The 21,815-nt window shown below is 44.4% G+C and overlaps 2 protein-coding genes across 5 annotated transcripts in view; both read right to left on the reverse strand.

Moving 5' to 3' along the window:
- The window catches only part of LOC105605893 (zinc finger protein 665), a 169,106-nt gene that overhangs the window by 61,568 nt on the left and 85,723 nt on the right, over positions 1 to 21,815 (reverse strand). The window lies entirely within an intron of this gene.
- On the reverse strand, positions 9,372 to 21,435 carry LOC105605777 (zinc finger protein 665-like). The gene is given in 5 exon segments (XM_027978694.3): positions 9,372 to 10,938; positions 10,940 to 12,842; positions 14,618 to 14,744; positions 17,955 to 18,025; positions 18,533 to 21,435. Coding segments are annotated over 4 exon segments (2,181 nt in total). The 5' UTR covers positions 18,012 to 18,025; positions 18,533 to 21,435; the 3' UTR covers positions 9,372 to 10,844.

Below are 21,815 nucleotides of genomic sequence, written 5' to 3' on the forward strand. Positions count from 1 at the left end.
TCTAGGTTGAAAGACCCTTATGAAATTTCATCTGGTTCAACACACAATCCACACATGCAGTAATAATCCATCCATCGTGCTATGCAATCCCCAGAAAGATTCCAAGGTTTAACAACTCATGCATTTACGATGGAATAATACACAAGAAGGCGCCCAAGCAGCAAACCGGTTTCAAGACAGCTTCTTATCAGTCACAGTGACCTCAGCCAGCCCAAAAACTGTCATCTCCAAACTCTAATAATAAAAAGTACCTGTGTACGCTGATGTACATGCTCCAGTGAGACTTCAACATCTAACAAGGATACACTCCAAGGTCTCTTTTGTTGTCCTTCCAAATGCACCAGAAACCTTCTTCATTACAACTCAAAATAACAGAAAATACTAAACGGAAGCAACAAAATCATCTCCGGGATTTTCACTTCAGTTAAGTTCAATCACTCAGTCGTGTCCGACTCTTTGCAACTCCATGAATAGCAGCACACAAGGCCTCCCTGTCAATCACCACTTCCAGAGTTTACCCAAACCCATGTCCATCAAGTCAGTGATGCCATCCAGCCATCTCATCCTCTGTCATCCACTTCTCCTCCTGCCCCCAATCCTTCCCAGCATTAGGGTCTTTTCTAATGAGTCAACTCTTGCATGAGGTGGCCAAAGTATTGGAGATTTAGCTTCAACATCAGTCCTTCCAATGAACACTCAGGTCTGATCTCCTTTAGGATGGACGTGTTGGATCTCCTTGCAGTCCAAGGGACTCTCAAGAGTCTTCTCCAACACCACAGTTCAAAAGCATCAACTCTTTGGCGCTCAGCTTTTTTCACAGTCCAACTCTCAATCCATACATGACCACTGGAAAATCTATAGCCTTGACTAGACAGACCTTTGTTGGAAAGGTAATGTCTCTGACTTTAAATATGCTATCTAGATTGGTCATAACTTTCCTCCCAAGGAATAAGCTTCTTTTAATTTCATGGCTGCAATCACCATCTGCAGTGATTTTGGAGCCCCCCAAATAAAGTCTGACACTATTTCCACTGTTTCCCATCCATTTCCCATGAAGTGATGGGACCAAAGGCCATGATCTTCGTTTTCTGAATGTTGAGCTTTAAGTCAACTTTTTCAATATCCTCTTTCACTTACATCAAGAGGCTCTTTAGTTCCTCTTCACTTTCTGCCAGAAGGGTGGTGTCATCTGCATATCTGAGGTTACTGACATTTCTCCCTGCAATCTTGATTCCAGCTTCTGCTTCTTCCAGCCCAGCATTTCTCATGATGTAATCTGCATATAAGTTAAAAAAGCAGGGTGACAATATACAGCCTTGACATACTCCTTTTCCTATTTGGAACCAGTCTGTTTTTCCATGTCCAGTTCTAACTGTTACTTCCTGACCTGCATAAAGGTCTCTCAAGAGACAGGTCAGATGGTCTGGTATTGGGATCGAACCCAGGTCTTCCGCATTGTAGGCGGATTCTTTAACAACTGAGCTATGAGGGAAGCCCCTCTGGGATTTTACCAACAGTTATTTTAGAGGTTGCATAATGATTCTTGCACTTCCAAAAGACATCACAAAATCTACTCCATGGAGTCAATGCTGTGGGGAACCTTCTGGATCCCACCTCCAGGACCAATGCACCCATCCCTCCCTGTGGGCTCAGCTCAGGCCTTGATTCTAAACACACTGCAGGGTAATAGTCCTCTTCCCAACTCCACTTTCTTCCTTCCTTCTCAAATGTGATCATGACTTTCCCAATCAACCGAAGCACACAAACCTCAGTCATAGCATCTGTGTCCCAGGGAAACTGAGCTAAGACACTGTGGCATGCCCACCCTTCCAGGCAACCCATAATTAGCCATGAGCCCACATCCAGGTCCTCCAGTCAAAACTGAGACCACCCTTGTCAACAGTTCCACACAACGTGATCCCACAACTGTTGCAGGGAAGAGCCAATGCTGATTCCAAGTTGGAACGGTTTCTTTGCCTTGCTTCTCACTGCTGTGGTTACTGTAATCATCCATAAAGCTGGCCTCAGAGGACCCTACCTCTTGGCCTGACTGTTAAATTAAAGTGCCTTTGTTGAGCTCACAGGGAGATACTCTGACTTCCCAAAGTGTGAATGCCTGCAAGGAAGAAGAGATGAACACAGAAGGCTGGCTGTCCCTGAGATGTATTGCAAGACTGATGGCCCTTTACTGATGGCACATTTTACCTTACTTCCCCAATGCCTCTCCCTCTCGATCCTCCCTTCTGACTTTATTTCCTCACTGCTTCTTTAGTTTCATAAAAGAATCTGGCATCCAGACACCAACAAGATGGCTATTTTAGGATATTAGTTAGCCATCTTCTTGGTCAGCTGGTTTTCAAAATGAAATCCGATTATTTGCCTCAAGAAGTCATCTTCCCGAAGCACTGGCCTCTCTCACAGGTGGCAGAGCGAGCTTGCACTGGGTCACACCACTATGCTTGCAACACACGCATATACCATTCATAAGGCTCCTTTTGCCTCCTCTCTCAACTCTCCTAGACCCCCAATAGCTTCCTCTTCACTTTCCCACATGTTTTTGCCACTATTCTGTGCTCTGTTGAACAACAGGGCTAAACAGCAGAGACCACTGGGCCTGGGCAACACACAGAAATATACAAGGCACAAATGCAAGGGCACTGGGCACTCAGTATGCTGCTGCTGCTGCTGCTGCTAAGTCGCTTCAGTAATGTCCGACTCTGTGCGACCCCATAGACGGCAGCCCACCAGGCTCACCTGTCCCTGGGATTCTCCAGGCAAGAACACTGGAGTGGGTTGCCATTTCCTTCTCCAATGCATGAAAGTGAAAAGTGAAAGTGAAGTCACTCAGTCGTGCCCGACTCTGCGACCCCACGGACTGCAGCCTACCAGGCTTCTCCATCCATGGGATTTTCCAGGCAAGAGTACTGGAGTGGGTTGCCATTGCCTTCTCTGATGGAGACCAAGAAACGGTCCCTCCTGGGAAAACATGCCAGGAACTGGGATATCACAGAGTTTTAAAGGTCTTTGAGATTTGGCTCGATTGAGTTCAGTGAAGAAGTCATAGGAAAGGCCACAATCTCACTGCCATCTGTGGTCCCTGAGTGAGCTAAATGGAAGATAACCCAGCTCTTTAAGGAAGCCGGGCCTCCTTCACAGCCCCTTAGATTCCAAAGCTTCTGGCCATTCTAACCACAGTAAAATCAGTATCCCCCACTCTGAGTAGATAAACCGCTGAAAGCAATGCATTTCCCCACTACAGCCCTCATTAGGAAGTCACCCATTAACAGGATTACCAATCATCACAGGCTTCAATTCTTAAGATCTTATTATCCAATCACCCCAAATGCTGCACACCAAGACCTAATTAATAACCTATTAATAACCCTGTCTAACCTAATTAATAACCTATTATAAACCCTGTCTAACCAAATTATTAACCTATTAATAACCCTGTCTAACCTAATTAATAACCTATTAATAACCCTGTCTCTACATCCCACACAGCTGTGTACAGCACTCGTGCCACTGGCTTCACAATTCTAGGACAAACTCCCTTCGCCGATTAATTTTAACTAATGAAGACAACCCACTCCTACTCAACTCTTATCAAACGTCTGTTAGCTAGAAGCATTTTCAAACTTCTTTTTTTTTAATCTCTGAAAATATTCCACCAACAGTTCAGTTCAGTTGCTCAGTCGTGTCCGACTCTTTGCAACCCCATGCAGCGCATCAGGCCTCCCTGTCCATCACCAACTCCCGGAGCTCACTCAAACTCACATCCAGCAAGTCGGTGATGCCATCCAGCCATCTCATCCTCTGTCGTCCCCTTCTCCTCCTGCCCCCAATCCCTCCCAGCATCAGAGTCTTTTCCAGTGAGTCAACGCTTCACATGAGGTGGCCAAAGTACTGGAGCTTCAGCTTTAGCATCATTCCTTCCAAAGAATACATCAGGACTGATCTCCTTTAGAATGGACTTGTGGATCTCCTTGCAGTCCAAGGGACTCTCAAGAGTCTTCTCCAACACCACAGTTCAAAAGCATCAATTCTTCAGCGCTCAGCTTTCTTCACAGTCCAACTCTCACATCCATACATGACCACTGGAAAAACCATAGCCTTGACTAGACGGACCTTTGTTGGCAAAGTAATGTCTCTGCTTTTTAATATACCTTCTAGGTTTGGTCATAACTTTCCTTCCAAGGGGTAAGTGTCTTTGAATTTCATGGCTGCAAACAGCATCTGCAGTGATTTTGGAGCCCAAAAAGATAAAGTCTGACACTGTTTTCATTGTTTCCCCATCTATTTCCCATGAAGTGATGGGACCAAATGCCTTGATCTTGGTTTTCTGAATGTTGACCTTTAAGCCAACTTTTCCACTCTCCTCTTTTACTTTCATCAAGGGGCTTTTTAATTCTTCACTTTCTGCCATAAGGGTGGTGTCATCTGCATATCTGAGGTTATTGATATTTGTCCTGGCAATCTTGATTCCAGCTTGTGTTTCTTCTAGCCCAGCGTTTCTCATGATGTAATCTGCATATAAGTTAAATAAGCAGGGTGGCAATATACAGCCTTGACGTCCTCCTTTTCCTAATTGGAACCTGTCTGTTGTTCCATGTCCAGTTCTAACTGTTGCTTCCTGAGCTACATATAGGTTTCTAAAGAGGCATGTTAGGTGGTCTGGTATTCCCATCTATTTCAGAATTTTCCAGTTTCTTGTGATCCACACAGTCAAAGGATTTCACATAGTCAATAAAGCAGAAATAGATGTTTTTCTGGAACTCTCTTGCTTTTTCCATGATCCAGCAGATGTTGGCAATTTGATCTCTGGTTTCTCTGCCTTTTCTAAAACCAGCTTGAACATCTGGAAGTTCATGGTTCACGTATTGCTGAAGCCTGGCTTGGAGAATTTTGAGCATTATTTTACTAGCATGTGAGATAAGTGCAATTGTGCAGTAGTTTGAGCATTCTTTGGTATTGCCTTTCTTTGGGATTGGAATGAAAACTGACCTTTTCCAGTCCTGTGGCCACTGCTAAGTTTTCCAAATTTGCTGGCATATTGAGTGCAGCACTTTCACAGCATCATCTTTCAGGATTCGAAATAGCTCAACTGGAATTCCATCACCTCCACTAGCTTTGTTCATAGTGATGCTTTCTAAGGCCCACTTGACTTCACATTCCAGGATGTCTGGCTCTAGGTGAGTGATCACATCATCGTGATTATCTGGGTCATGAAGATCTTTTTTGTATACATCTTCTGTATATTCTTGGCACCTCTTCTTAATATTTTCTGCTTCTGTTAGGTCCATACCATTTCTGTCCTTTATCGAACCCATCTTTGCATGAAATTTTACCTTGGTATCTCTGATTTTGTTGATGGGATCTCTAGTCTTTCCCATTCTGTTCTTTTCCTCTATTTCTTTGCATTGATCACTGAGGAAGTCTTTCTTGTCTCTTCTTGCTATTCTTTGGAACTCTGCATGCAGATGCTTATATCTTTCCTTTTAGCTTCTTTTCTTTTCACAGCTATTTGTAGGGCCTACCCAGACAGCCATTTTTCTTTTTTGCATTTCATTTCCATGGGGATGGTCTTGATCCCTGTTTCCTGTACAATGTCACGAACCTCCGTCCGTAGTTCATCAGGCACTCTATCTATCAGATCTAGGCCCTTAAATCTATTTCTCATTTCCACTGTATAATCATAAGGGATTTGATTTAGGTCATGGATGAATGGTCTAGTGGTTTTCCCTACTTTCTTCAATTTAAGTCTGAATTTGGTAATAAGGAATTCATGATCTGAGCCACAGTAGGCTCCTGGTCTTGTTTTTGCTGACTGTATAGAGCTTCTGCAATCTTTGGCTGCAAAGGATATAATTAATCTGATTTCAGTGTTGACCACTGGTGATGCCCATGTGTAGAGTCTTCTCTTGTGTTGTTGGAAGAGGGTGTTTGCTATGACCAGTGCATTTTCTTGGCAAAACTCTATTAGCCTTTGCACTGCTTCATTCCATATTCCAAGGCCAAATTTGCCTGTTACTCCAGGTGTTTCTTGACTTCCTACTTTTGCATTCCAGTCCCCTATGATGAAAAGGGCATATTTGGGGGGTGTTAGTTCTAAAAGTTCTTGTAGGTCTTCATAGAACCGTACAACTTCAGCTTCTTCAGCATTACTGGTTGGGGCATAGGCATGGATCACCGTGACACTGAATAGTTTGCCTTGGAAATGAACAGAGATCATTCTGTCTTTTTTGGGATTGCATCCAAGTACTGAATTTTGGACTCTTTTGTTGACCATGATGGCTACTCCATTTCTTCTAAGGGATTCCACAGCCTGGTCTAACTCAATGAAACTAAGCCATGCCCTGTGGAGCCACCCAAGATGGGCGGGTCATGGTGGAGAGGTCTGACAGAATGTGGTCCACTGGAAAAGGGAATGGCAAACCACTTCAGTATTCTTACCTTGAGAACCCCATAAACAGTATGAAAAGGCAAAATGATAGGATACTGAAAGAGGAACTCCCCAGGTTGGTAGGTGCCCAATATGCTACTGGAGATCAGTGGAGAAATAAATCCAGAAAGAATGAAGGGATGGAGCCAAAGGAAAAACAACACTCAGTTGTGGATGCGACTGGTGATAGAAACAAGATCCGATGCTGTAAAGAGCAATATTGCATAGGAACCTGGAATGTTATGTCCATGAATCAAGGCAAATTGGAAGTGGTCAAACAGGAGATGGCAAGAGTGAATGTCGACATTCTAGGAATCAGCAAACTAAAATGGACTGGAATGGGTGAATTTAACTCAGATGACCATTATATCTACTACTGCGGGCAGGAATTCCACCAACTTTCCCACAAATAACCAGGCCTCATTACTTGAAGCCACCTGCCCCACATAATCATCTTAGGTTTAGTGTCTCACTGACAGTCATCCTTGATGCACAAAAGCTAAAATTATCCCTCAACTGTCTTCAGATTCTCCAATTTCTTAAGATATTTCCCCACTATTATATGCCACTTTCCACTGCACCTGTCAGCAATCCATAATTCAACATTATCTACACTGAGTCTCATTGACTGGAAAACTACCAACCAAAACTCTCACTTCTTTAATTCAAATAAAAAACTAGTATCACATCAAAGAGGCTTCCCAGGCGGCTCAGTGGTAACAATCCTCCTGCTAATGCAGATGCAAGAGATGGGGGTTTTATCCCTGAGTCAGAAGATCCCTAGGATTAGGAAATGGCAACTCACTCCAGTATTCTTGCCTGGGAAATCCCATGGACACAGCAGCCTGCCGGGTCGTGGGGTCTCAGTCAGAGATGTCTGAGCAGAGAGACTACTTTATATTTTCTTTGATTCTAGAGCTCATACCAGTAACCAGCATCACTGGAAATTATCTCCTAAAATGAAGAGTCTCTGTAGTCAATTTATTACCCTGGTCATATAAACCAGAAAAGGACAGTAATATACCTCCCTAAGACTTGAGAAAGAACTCCAGCTCCACCACCAGTTGCAAAGATCAAATTCTAAGCTAGTTCCTGAACAAGAGTTTTGGTATATTAACAAAATTATCAAGCATCATGTCTCAATTATAATGACTTTCTCCCTATAAATTACTATATATTTCATGCACGATATATGTTACCTCAGGATTTTACACTGAAAGGAAATTAGACCACGGGCCTCTCAAGGTAACAATTGAATTTACTTGGGGAGGAAAGGCTGGAGGATTAGGAAGGTCCTAAGTGACCTGAGACCAGAGATATGGAGTAGAGGAGACCCTACACGCAGACCTTAACGAGACTAAAAAGCAAAAAATTACCTCACTATTCCTGGGGCAACCGCACCTACCACGTTTCGGCTTCAGGAATTGCTGTAAACTCACGTCTGAGTGGAGATAGCAGAGACTTCCAAGCAGTAGGTTCCAAAGGAAAGGGAGAATGAGGGTCAGAGCCTAGGACACAGGCCTGCGTCTGGACGTCAGAGGGGCGGGGGCGGGCGGAGCATACACCTACCTGCTTGTTCCTCCCTTTGGATCCAGAGGTGTCTTGTCAGGGTTAAGTAGTACTTGAGGGTCTCTCACATCTTGTCATACCATTGATTGCTCATTAGTTTAAGTAACTGTACCACTTTTAATAAAACCTTAATATTCTGTGGGGTAGTCACAATGGAAAGAAAGGTTTTGGCATATCATTTGGAGTCCTGCATGTCCAACGACAGAGGATGAGATGGTTGGATGGCATCACCAATACAATGAGTTTGAGTAAACTCTGGGAGTTGGTGATGGACAGGGAGGCCTGGCGTGCTGCAGTCCATGGGGTCACAAAGAGTCGGACATGACTGAGCAACTGAAACAAACTGTACTTGGAGTCCTACTGATGAGGCTGAAGTGATTCAGAGGCCTGGGAAGTGAAACCTGGTCTGCTGTCCAGGTTGGGGTTGGGTGCGAGTTGATGTAGGGGGACTGGTGGGGTGGGGCTGGATGTGGTGTGCTAGCTGAACGCATGAATATTCCTGTAATTAGAATTAATCTAAGCAGTTTAAGTAAACAAGAACTGGCTTCGTGTACAGATGACAAGCTAGAATGTGAAACACACAACTCTTAGAAAGGGCTACTTCATACTAACACTTTTAAGGAGAAAAATGGCTTGACATTTCACTTCTTCAAGGATCAAGCTTATTAGTCACTGCAGTGGCCCAGCGACAGTGCACCCTGAGGGGAATGCAGGATGGAGAAAAGCAGACCTTATACTGTGTTTTGGACATTCTGGCCTTGATATTTCAGGAAGGGTCTCTTGGGTCCATCCACTTCTTCAGCGAGTCCAGAGAAGTTTGGGGTAGTCTCTCCTGGTTTTCAGATCTCCTAGTTATTGGTTGATGACCCCCATTTTGTTTGGCAGTGTATTAACATACATAGCGCCCAGTTAAAAGACACTGAGTAGAACTTCCCTGGTGGTGCAGTGGTAAATAATCTACCTGCCAACGCATAGGACCCGGGTTTGATCCTGGTCTGAGAGGATGCCATGTGCCTCAAGCAACTAAGCCCGTGCTACACAAGTACTGAGCCTGTGCTCTGCAACAAGAGTAGCTACAGCATGAGAAACCTGCACACAAGTAACTAGAAAGTCACTTCTGCCTGCTGCAACTAGAGAAAGCCTACGTGTAGCAAAAAAAGAAAAAAAAAGGCTCAGCACAACCAAAAAAAGAAAAAAAGACATTGAATCCTCTGGACTGACCAAAAGAAGCATTAAAATGCCAGTCTCCAACCATACCCCAGCCAAGTTTATGTGCAGAATTCATACCCTGATTGCTGCAAAAAGAAAGATGCCAGCACAATGAAGACGTAGCATAGCCAAAAATAAATTTTAAAGATTATTAGAGAGAAAAAAACTTTTAATGAGAAATGCATTCTTCTTGATAAAAGTTTCTGTTCCATGCTTATGATGAGAAAACTTCAAATACTTATATGACGAAAACTTGTTTACATCATAATATGTAATACTTAAGCCAATACTTCAATGTAATATTCAAATAATATTTCTAAAAATCAAATATCTTGTCACATAGTAACATAGGTAATTGTGAGAGTCATGTACAGAGTAGAAAGCCATGTACTACCAGGGAATACAGAGAAGTAAAGACACAGCCCAAGCTTAAGGCGTCAACAAAAGAAGTAAATATCCAAGAAGAAATGCTGTAGGGGAGGTAAGATTACTTCTTGTTGGCTGGATCAGGAAAGACCTTAGAGGGCAGAGGTAGTGAGTTATACCTTAAAAAATAAGTATAATTTTGAACTGAGAAATAGACACATGGAGAGAATACTCTTCAGGATGGAAATGATAAGCAAAAGAAGAGAACAGGAAATTACAGAGCTTGGAAAGAACTTACCCTCAGAACTCTGGAAAGATACAGCTCCTACCCAGCTCTAAAAGGCTAGCAGCCAGGCTTACATTTATCACAAAGGAAACTTGAGAAAATCAACCATACAAAATGATACCGACATTTATGTTCCCCCATTACCATTTCCGGAAAAGGCAATGGCAACCCAGTACAGTACTCTTGCCTGAAAAATCCCATGGATGGAGGAGCCTGGTAGGCTGTAGTCCATGGGGTTGCTAAGAGTCAGACAGAACTGAGCAACTTCACTTTCACTTCAATTTCAATGTAATGGAATGTCAAATTACTAGATGATCACTTGACGGTAATTAGGCAATTTACTTCTTGCTGAAAATTGTAATATATTTTCTCTCATTTCTTTGTTGTCTGTTTCTGAAAGATCTGTCAGTTGTGGACAACAAAGCACACTGTAAAATATGAAATCTTAAGAAGACACTAGAATTTATTTTCACCAAAATTATTAACTTGGCACTATTTATAAATATTTCTATGTGTACAAATTGATTGAACTCAAGTCCTAAAGGAACTGTCTTTCTTTACATTTACAGGGCACCTACTATGTTCCCTGCCATTGTCTACGTGCATTTTAATGTTACAAAAGTCTCATAATAACCCACTGACTTAAGGCAGGAAAAAAATGTAAATTAAACAAAAATCTGGGTCATAACGTGGATAGAAAAAGTAACGCTAAGGAAAAACTATTGAAAAAAAGAAAAGAAATAGGATGGCAGGATTTAAGATATTACCACTGAAACGTATATATTATCATAAGTAAAAGAGCCAGTGGGAGTTTGATATAAGAGCGAGTGCTCTGGGACAATCTGGAGGGATACGGTGGTGAGAGAGGTGGGTTCAGGAGGGAGGGGACGTATGTATGCCTATGGCCTACTCATGTTGATGTACAGCAAAAACCATCACAATATTAAAAAAAAAAAAATTTAAGTGATGATGTTAGGCCTGAACACTAACTAAAGGCTTTGTTACACTCATGACATTTGCACTAACATGTTTTGCCACATAATTCTCATTTATATGGTTTCTCTCCAGTATGAATTCTCTGATGAACTGCAAGGCTTGTAGTTCTACCAAATGCCTTGCCACATACATCACATTTATAGGGTTTCTCTCCAGTATGAACTCTCTGATGAAAAGCAAGGTTTCCAGTATGACTAAACGCCTTGCCACACACATCACATTTATAGGGTTTCTCTCCAGTATGAATTCTCTGATGAAGAGCAAGGCCTGTTGCTTGAATAAAGGCCTTGCCACATACATCACATTTATATGGTTTCTCTCCAGTATGAACTCTCCGATGAACAGCAAGTTGTCCAGTACGACTAAATGCCTTAGCACACACATCACATTTATATGGTTTCTCTCCAGTATGAACTCTCTGATGAACTGCAAGGCTTGAACTTACACTGAAAGCCTTGCCACATATACCACAATTATATGGTTTCTCTCCAGTATGAACTCTCTGATGAACTGCAAGGTTTGAAGTTCGATTAAAGGCCTTGCCACATACACCACAATTATATGGTTTCTCTCCAGTATGAACTCTCCGATGAACAGCAAGGCTTCCAGTATGACTAAATGCCTTGGCACACACATCACACTTATATGGTTTCTCTCCAGTATGAACTCTCTGATGAACAGCAAGGTGTCCAGTATAGTTAAATGCCTTGCCACACACATCACATTTATATGGTTTCCCTCCAGTGTGAATTCTCTGATGAACAGCAAGGCCTGTTGTTCGAATAAAGGCCTTGCCACATACATCACACTTATATGGTTTCTCTCCAGTATGAACTCTCCGATGAACAGCAAGTTTGCCAGTACGATTAAATGACTTGCCGCACACATCACATTTATATGGTTTCTCACCAGTATGAACTCTCCAATGAACTGCAAGCCTTGAAATTTCACTAAAGCCTTTACAACATTCATCACATTTATATGGTTTCTCTCCCTTATGAGTTCTCTGATGAACTTCAAGTTCTGAGTTCTGAGTAAAGCATAGGCCACATACATCATGACATTTATATGGTTTCTTTCCAGTATGAAGTCTCTGATGAACTGCATGGCTTGCATTTTGACTAAAAGCTTTTCCAGAAACATCACATTTAGATGGTTTCACTCCAGTATGAGTTCTCTGATGATTTTCAAGGTGTGTACTTTGTTTAAAGCAGTGACCACACACATCACATTTATATCGTTTCTCTCCAGGATGAATATTCTGATGAACTGCAAGGTTTCCAATTTGAATAAAAGCCTTGTCACATACATCACATTTATGTGGTTTCTCTCCAGTATGAATTCTCCAGTGAATGGCAAGTTTGGTAGTTTGATCAAAAGCCTTGCTACACACGTCACATTTATATGGATTTCCTCCTATATGGATTCTTTGATGTCCAGTGAGTTCTGAGTCCTGAAGAAAGGTTATGTCACATTCATTACATTTGTAAGGTCTTTTTTTGTGTGTTTCATGGTCTTGGAACAGTTTTGAAGGATGCATAACAGCATTCTCATGTTTATGAGAAAAGCCTTTGCAGACATTACAAGTTCTGTGAGGTGGTAAACCTGAGGCGCTGACGTTTGTCACAACTTGACTACATTCAAAAATTATCCTTTCAGACTGTACCATCTGCAATTCATCCTGAAAGCTTGATCCGTGCCTTTCAAAAGGTCCATTTCCTGCATCACTTCTACTATGATGATCTCTTCCATCAGTGAGATTTTTGTTATAGGATGTAGACATTTCCTTGTCATTTCTTTCATCATCTGTCCACAGACAGTCAAAGTCATGTATATTTTCCTGAATCTTCCTGAGGCGAAAATCTCTGATTTCAAGGATTTCAGCTCTTCCAAACATCACTCTTTGAAAAATTGCCCCTTTCCCACTGTTTGCTTTGGCCTGTAATTTCTTGGTCATATGTATATGAGACATATCTACAAGACATAAAGAACCACAGATATTCTATTAATTACAATTCATAAATAAATTATTTCCTGTTGAACACATGATATTATACCAAAGGTCATATCCATCCTGAAGAGAATTATGAATCTTCACAATGATGATCTTAAAACGATACAACACTAAAGGAATATAACTCTTTAAAAAAGAGTGATCATAGGTAATTCAAATTAATTTTAGGGTAGTATAGTTTCCAACACAATCAGAAAACATTCATTTTATGCAAACTCATGTCAGTTCACAAAGAAAATGTATTTTCCCACCACGACCTCAAAGCTCACCCTACTTTGTACTAAACACATTGCTGTCTCATAATTGAGGAGAAACTAATGGTATATTGTACACACTTTATGCACACTTATACTTATTTAAATGGTAAAGAACATACAGGCCTAGAGAGGTGACTCAGTGGTAAAGAAACTGCCTGCCAATGGAGAAGACATGGCACAGGGGGATATAAACCCTGGATAGGAAAGATCCCCTGGAGCAGGAAATCAAAACCCAGTGCACTATTCTTGTCTGAAAAAAATTCCATTGACGGGAAAGCTTGGTGGGCTACAGTTCATGAGATCACAGAGTCAGACAGGACTGAGCAACTGAGCAAACAAGCGTCAATCAGGCAATACATGGGAATGGTAAACAAGGCAAAAGAAACATTCTAATGAATAATGTGAAAAATAAATGGCAATTAGTAATTGTTCCACAAATACTGCATTGAGAAAATAAAGAATTCCGTAAAGTATATATATAAGTTGATGAGCCACAGATACTGAGCTTGCATTGTAAAATTACTCAAGCCCGTGTGCCAGGGGCCTGTGCTTTCCAACAAAAGAAGCCACCACAATGAGAAACCATGTTTCCTGCAACTAGCGAGTAGCCCTCTGTCATCTCAAACAGACAAAAGACCACAACAGCAAAAAAGACCCAGTACAAGCCAAAGGAAAAAAAAGACTTTGCCTTCATCTCTGTGGGTGCTACAGCACCACTGGAGGGTGCTGTACATTTCACATGTCAAAGAACACAGCCGTAAGTTAGGGAGAAGAAAACTCTCTTGTGAGAGTTCACAAACATTAAACATCTGTTTTCTCACAGAACTCTCCCACTTGGAGAGTTTCCCAAACACTATGAATGGTGTGGCTTCCTCTCTGTCCTTCTGACAGTTGACCTGTGATCACAGTGTGGATACTTTCCCACTCATCTGGATGTTTGCTATTAGCACCTCATTCTCCACAATCCAGGGGTCTTCTTCCTTGTGCCACAAGAATGGAAATAACGTTCAGATCAGAAACAGAACTTCCTACTCAGAAGTAATGCCATATACTGTGGCTTCTTCCAGAATCCAACCTTTCTTTTTTAAATAAATGCTTCTGTTACTCTCTGCCGCCTTCTGAATGCACAGGGAACAGTATAATATACAGTATAACATGCAGCAGGGATCCAGTTCCTGTCTAAGAACTACTGAACCAAGAACACAAGGCTAGAAAACAGGCAACTGGAGATTTCACAGTTTGAAATCAGCTTTATAAACACCTGAGTTGTGGAGAAACTCCTTGTGCATCACACAGTGGGCAGGTCACCTGAAGGAAAGTCAAGTTTAAACGCCTGATGCCAATCAGGAAGCTTTACATGTGTGAGTCAACAAGGTTTTGAGCTTAGTCAAGAAAAACAGGGGATCTCAAAAGGTACAGAGGGAACATGCAGAGATACCCCAGGGCAGATCCCCACTTCAGGGGGAAGTGACCCTCACCCACAGACAGCAGGTTCCTGAGAATCTCCACCATCACGTCCTTGTACAAGGTCCTCTGGGCAGGGTCCAGGCATTCCCACTCCTCAGGAGTGAAATCTAGGAACACATCCTTGAAGGTCAATTGCGCCTGAAATGAAAACAGATTTCACCAAAGGGCCCTGAGGAGGATTCTTAGTTTCACACAAAATGAGAAGAGGTGAGAGGGGTAAAGCTCAATTCACTTGAAGTAATATACTTTCTGATAGATCCATTAAAAGCTGCTTGAAGCAAACTGTTGGTCTCTAATCTAATGTATAATTTCCTCTTTTTCCCTAAGATTATGATATCCTGCAATCAACATGAATTTGTCATGTATGTGGAAAACACATGAAAAATACACAAAGTAAAACCAAGACTGGGTTTTCTATGCAGAAGTGTTCCATTCAACACAGTGAGTGACACAGTGTCACTATCTAGGTGAGTTACAGCAAGACTGGTGTCTTCAGAGACGACAAAGTCCACAGTGACTTTAAAAGAACATACATTGTGATGATGATGACACCATCACACTGACGACAGGTGTTTCAGCATGTCCTACACACTAAGCATTACTCTAAAGACTTCACACGGATGAACTTGTCATCAACATAACAGCACGTTAGAGAAAGATCTGTGTCCACCTTACTGGGGAGAAAACTCTTGTCACTCTAAGAAATCGCTCAGATCAAACAGTTAAGAAATGAGGCAACAGCACCTGAGCTCAGGTGGTCGGGAGAGACAACTGAACCTAAGGAATCAACCAGTTAACTAGCAGAGAAGGAAAGAGCATCCACAGAGAGTTCCCTGAGAATACCTGAAACAAGTTCAAGGTAGCTGAACTACAATAGAACAGCATAAATGGTCACAATACAGGGTCACACCCTCTCCATGGCAACCCTCACAACGTCAATAATCTTACTTCAATCTACATCATTCATGTGATGATGTAGAAAAATCAACACCATGAAATACACTTAAGAGACAACTGAAACTGCTACAAAGCATACACCATAATTTATAAGCTGATGTTTTTGTAATAAAACCATGGAGTTACATATCCATGCATTCATGCATGCATGTGTAAACACACGATTGAAAAAAGAAGAGTTGTCTTTATTTTTTTTCTTTCATTCTATCAAAATGCATTCAGCATCAGCTTTGTGCTTGAAATACAGCAGTGAACATGATGGAGCTTACAATCTAGCAGCCAGCCAGCCAATTTCATCCACAATTTTGATGTTACTACTGAAATCAGTGCTCTGACACAGGCCTGGTGCTAGGACAAGATTAAACAGAAAGTCTTCACCTACATTGAGAAATCAGACAAGGTCTCTGTGAGGAAGAAACATTTAGGACTGGCAAGGTGGGAAATGGAAGAGTGTTGCAAGCAGAGAGAACAGCCTGTGTGCCGGCTCTGAGGCAGGAAGATATTTACTGAACAGAAAGTCAGTCAGTGTGACTGGGACACAGGGAATGCAGATGGGGTGATGCCAGGTAGAGATAATTTATGCAAGATCTATGGATTTTGGACTTTATTCCAAAAGCTAATGGAAGTCACTGAAGAATGTCCAGGAGGAACGTTAGATGCTTAGATTTGTTTTTCAGAGCTCAATCTACTGTGTGTGGAAGTTGTTGTTTACCTGCTTACTCATGCCAGACTCTTCGAACCCTGCTGAGGGCAGCTCACCAGCTCCTCTATCCATGGAATTCTCCAGGCAAGAATACTGGAGTGGGTTCCCGTTCTCTTCTTTCATTGTACTTCTTCCTTCAGTAACTTTGTCAACATTCTATTTCTTTTTCAAAGTTTATTTATTTTGCTTATGTTGGGTCTTTGTTACTGTGAGTGGGCTTTCTCTAGTTCCAGCTGCAGTGCCCGGGCTTCTCCTAGCAGTGGCTTCTCTTGTTTTGGAGCACAGGCTCTAGAGAGTGCGGGCTTCCATAGTAATGGCTCCCAGGCTCTAGGGCACAGGCTCAGTAGTTGTGGCCCATGGGCTTAGTTGCTCTGAGGCATCTTCCCGGACCTGGGATGGAACCCATGCACCCAACACTGGCAGGCACATTCTTAGCTACTGTACCACCAGGGAACTCCTCAACATTATCTTATTCTAGTTCAAAAACTAATAATAATAATAATAATAATACAAGCAGAAAATAACATACAGGAGATTTCTTCCAATCTTTATAAAATACCTGTATTTAACAATATGTGGCCCTCCCTAGGGGTAAATGGTTAAGAATCCACTGGGCAATGCAAGAGATGTGGGTTGTTGCCTGGTCTGAGATCCCACTTGCTAAGGGGCAACTAAGCCTGTGAGTCTCAATTCCTGAGCCAGAGTTGTAGAGCCCAGGAGGTGAAACTACTGAAGCTGGTGTGCTCTAGAGCCTGGGCTGCAAGACAACAGAAGCCACCACAGTGAGAAGTGTGCACACTGCATCCAGAGAGTGGCCACCACTCGCCAGAACTAGGGAAAAGACACTGAAGCAATGAAGTCAGAGTACAGGAAATAAATGTATTTTAAAATTAATAATGTGATTTTTATCCTTAGTTTTAGCTATGTACTTATTAACAAACTCCAAGTTTATTATTTTATTTCATTAGGAAAATACTGAATCAAGATTAGTAAAGTTGGAGAATTCCCTCATGGTCCAGCGGTTAAGATTCCTCACTTCCTGCATGGTTTCAGGTTCGATCCCTACTCATCAAACTAAGACCCTGGAAGCTGTATCATGTGGTCAAAAAGAAAGAAAAAAAATTAGTAAGCCTGATTTCACAATTTAAATTAGATGGTGTAACAAACCACTCTCTAGCTCTGACATCGCTTTCTGAACATTCCATTCCATTCCATTCCCAAACACTTAAGTTTTCAAGGAGGTGCTCATTTAGTTTCAAATGTGCTATAAAAAGTTATAACTGATTTCCACTCATTGGCCTCTTTTGCAGATTTTCCCGTGTACTGTACATGTTAATACCTGTGGTCCACGTACAGCTTCTTTACCATGGTTGACTGAGAGCAGACAGCACATCCAGATGGGCCCTCAACAGTCCGTGTGCCCAACAGCACTGAGACCCCGTCTCCAACCCGTGGGTGAGAAGCCCTGCCCAGGATGGTGCCCAAGGGAGCCTCCTCACAAGGGCCAGGTCACCGGGTCATAGGGAGACCAGACCTAAGTGGAGTTGACAGGGCCTGAGGGAAGGCCCCGGGCAAGTGTGCTTATACAGGAGTCACACAGGACACTCCAGAGTCAGACACGATTAGCGAGTCCTGAGAACGGCACTTCAGGAAGGCAGTGTGAGAATCCACTGAGAATATGACCCTACCTGAGAAAGAGCCATGCCTGACTCCTGTTCTTTCCTCTTCTGGGCCTCTTTGTCCATGAGTCTTCACAGTTCTATCATGAAAGTTGAAAATATGCTGTTTAATGCTTAGAGTCAACACATCCCTCCTTTCCTCATCCCCAACCACACACACAAGGAAGCCCTAACCATGTGGAACAGACAGTCCTCTGTGGTCACTGTCTCAGGAGGGACTCAGCACAGTTAACTCCTGCAGAGAGTCCAACACGGGACTTTACCACAATTTCCTTGGATCACACTCCCCTCCTGGTGAGGCCTCATGCACACAGCAACAGGGGGCACCTCTGCTGACCCCATGATGCCCTTCAGGTCACACAGCAGACCCTGGTCCAGCCCCACTCGGAGCAGAGCACCCTTCCCTCTCCCAGGGCCTGATCTCAGTCTCAGAAGTGGAGGCTAAGAGCCCTGGTGCTCACTGCAGGATCCAGATCGGAATCATCTGCGGCCTGTGCACATTCCTGGGGCGAGGCCCCACACGAGAACCTGAGGAGCCTGTCTGACTGGGGAGAACCGACTAACCAAAGGAGTATGTGTATACATACCATACACCCTGTGAGCATGTGACACATGTGTATAGTGTGAAATATTTATCACAATCCACTAATGAACACACCCATCTCCTCCAAATTCCCATGTTCTGTGTGTGGTGAAATCATTGATGACGTACTCCCCTTGACAAATTCCCAGCATGAAGTAACAGAACAGGATTAACTATAGTTAGCATGCTGCACATACCTCCCCAGGACGCACTCATTTCACAACTCAAAGACTATACCTTTTGACCAACATCCCCCCATCTTCCCCACCCCCCAGCCCCAGATGACCACCATCCTATCCTCTGGTACTAGTGAGTTTCATTTTTTTAAATATTCCATATAATGGAAGGACATATAATACCAGTCTTTCCCTGTCTGTCTTAATTCACTTACCATAATATTCTCTACATTCATCCAAGTTGTCCCAAGTGAGACAAATCTCCATAATTGTTTACAAGAAAGTCGCTATTGAATGAACGAATCTTTATCCCAAGCTACAAAAATAATTAAATGTAAAGAAAGCAGAAAGCCAAAAGTAAAACCTACACAAAGAACATGTTGAAAGTTCCTTGAAAAGGCATCATGTAGTAAGTGAATCAGTTCTTGCCCCATTTTTTCTCTCGCATAACCTCTACTCCGCATCAGGAAGAGCGAAGGGGGTGACCCACAGCTGAGAGAATCAAGTCACTGCCACAGCCCCCACCTCAACTGGCTCTAAAAATGCATGCACTTTTAATACAAATAATTACAAAATACACATGCCTCACAGACAGAAGTTTTGCAATTCTCATTCTGATCTGTATAATTTAAAGAAGCAAGATTTGCATTAGATTTTAAAGACAAGAATCAATGTATAACGACTTAATAATTCTTACCCAACTGATTCAGCACTCTTCTGGATCTAGTCCCCACCATCACCTGCACACTAGCTGTTTTCACTTCATTTGGTTGATCTATTTCCCTGCTTCTTTCTACATCTCCCTTTCTCTGCTTGCATCTCTGCTCTCCTGCTGTGCCTGTCCTCCTCTCTACTTCTTCCCTGCCTCCCATCCCGCCTCTCTCTGCCATCTGTTCGCCTTCAAGTTGCTTTCTCTCCAACCTCCCTGGTGATCCTCAGTCTCCATGGATTTCTGCTTTTCTTCTTCCACCTCTGCCCTCCCTTCCTCCCAACTCTCTGGCACTCCCAAGTGGCTATGCTTCCCTTCAACTCGCTTTTTCTCTCAGCTCCTCCAATCACTAGGAGTCCCCTTTCTCTCCCACCAGGATATTGTTGCTCTGGTTCCAGCTCTTGTATCCCCTTTGCGGGCTGTGTGAACTGCCTCTCCACTGTCGCCCTCTTTGGGACCCCTGATTTACAGACGCTCTCCCTTGAAGGCTACAGAAGGGGGCGGTAGAAGATGAGATGGTGAGATACCATCCCTGGACTCAACAGACCTGGATTTGAGAAAACTCTTGGAGATACAGGGCTTCCAAAGAGTCGGAATGAACAACCACACCTCCCTATGTTGCTCACCCTTAACTCTACGGAGACCCTGCTTTGCTCTGAATTTCTCTCCTTTCCCCACTCGCTCCCTTCAAAGCTCATTCTCTTTCATGAAGCTGTCTCTTCCAAGTTCCTCACAATCCTCTTCACTGCCATCTCTTGTCCCACAGGCTTTTCTCAATTTTCCATTTCTCTAGGAGTCGCTGTCTCTGCTTCTTCTGATCCCGCCTTCCGCCCACTATTTACAGGATAGGAGACTGAATAAAAAAGGCCCTCCCGCAAGAGCCAAATTCCAGCGGGTGGTATTTGGGGCCTAAGAACCATGGGTGTCACGTGGCTGGCTCAGGTCACCTTCCCCACCAGGGATCAGGGGAAAAGTCACTCTGGAGGGCAGAAGGACCTGCCTAGGAGACGTGAGGACAGACGGCTGGGAGAGAGGGGATCTCAGGAGCGGGGCAGGCTCCCCAGAATCCCAGGACCGGGGAGAGAACGCTGCCCCTCCGGGGGCGGGGCGGCCGGCGAGGCCTCCAAGGCCCGAGAAGGAGAGGCTGAAGAACGTGGAGCGAATAAACCACCTCACCTAATAGAATTGTATGTGGTGCAGAAAGGGTAGAGGGGTCAGTGAGGTCAGTAAACGGTTTTTAGCCAGAAAAAGGTGCGAAACGCAGCGTTTCAGTGTTCCAGAAGCAGAAACCGGCTTCAATGCAGAGTTCAACCAAATGGCAGGCGCCCCTTCGCCGCTTACGGAGACGTTTGAATTTGCTGGGGGTGGTGGGGCGGGAGCGGGGATTTAGAGTCATGCTCAGAGGTTAAAGCGTCTGCCTCCAACGCTGGGAAACCCGGGTTCGATTCCTGGGTCGGGAAGATCCCCTGGAGAAGGAAATGGTAACCCACTCCAGTATTCTTGCCTGGAGAATGCCATGGACGGAGAAGCCTGGTAGGCTACAGTCCACGGGGTCGCAAAGAGTTGGACACGACTGAGCGACTTCACTTCAGAGTCAGTAGCGACCCTCAGATCCGGGGTACAAGGAAGAGGAGACGCGAGAGGCAGGTTTGACTCCAAAGACAGAAACTCACGCCGCGATGGGACCTCCAGTCGCCGCTCTCGGCCTCCGCGTGGGTCACAGTGCGCGCACGCGCAGACAAATAGCTGACCGGCCTGCAGGCGGGGCCAGGCCGTCAAGGGTGGGTGGTGGAGAGAAGCCGGACCAACATAAGGTATTTGAAAGGTGAGGCGGAAACTCGCTGCGTGGCGGGGCGGAGCGTCCTGGCGCGGAGCAGGGGCTACTCGACGCGGAGGGACTGGGATACTCGGCGCGGGGCGGACGCGTCGGGGCGGGGCGGACGCGTCGGGGCGGGGCGGACGCGTCGGGGCGGGGCGGACGCGTCGGGGCGGGGCGGACGCGTCGGGGCGGGGCGGACGCGTCGGGGCGGGGCGGACGCGTCGGGGCGGGGCGGACGCGTCGGGGCGGGGCGGACGCGTCGGGGCGGGGCGGACGCGTCGGGGCGGGGCGGACGCGTCGGGGCGGGGCGGACGCGTCGGGGCGGGGCGGACGCGTCGGGGCGGGGCGGACGCGTCGGGGCGGGGCGGACGCGTCGGGGCGGGGCGGGGCGGCTCGGCTCAGGGTGGCGAAGTGTCGCGGCACAGAAGGCGGAAGTGAAGTGAAGTGAAGTGAAGTGGCTCAGTCGTGTCCGACTCTTTGCGACCCCGTGGACTTTAGCCTACCAGGCTCCTCAGTACATGGGATTTTCCAGGCAAGAATACTGGAGTGGGTTGGCATTTCCTTCTTCAGGGGATCTTCCCGA

The sequence above is a fragment of the Ovis aries genome, chromosome 14 (assembly GCF_016772045.2).
Source record: "Ovis aries strain OAR_USU_Benz2616 breed Rambouillet chromosome 14, ARS-UI_Ramb_v3.0, whole genome shotgun sequence".
NCBI classification, from domain to species: Eukaryota; Metazoa; Chordata; class Mammalia; order Artiodactyla; family Bovidae; genus Ovis; species Ovis aries.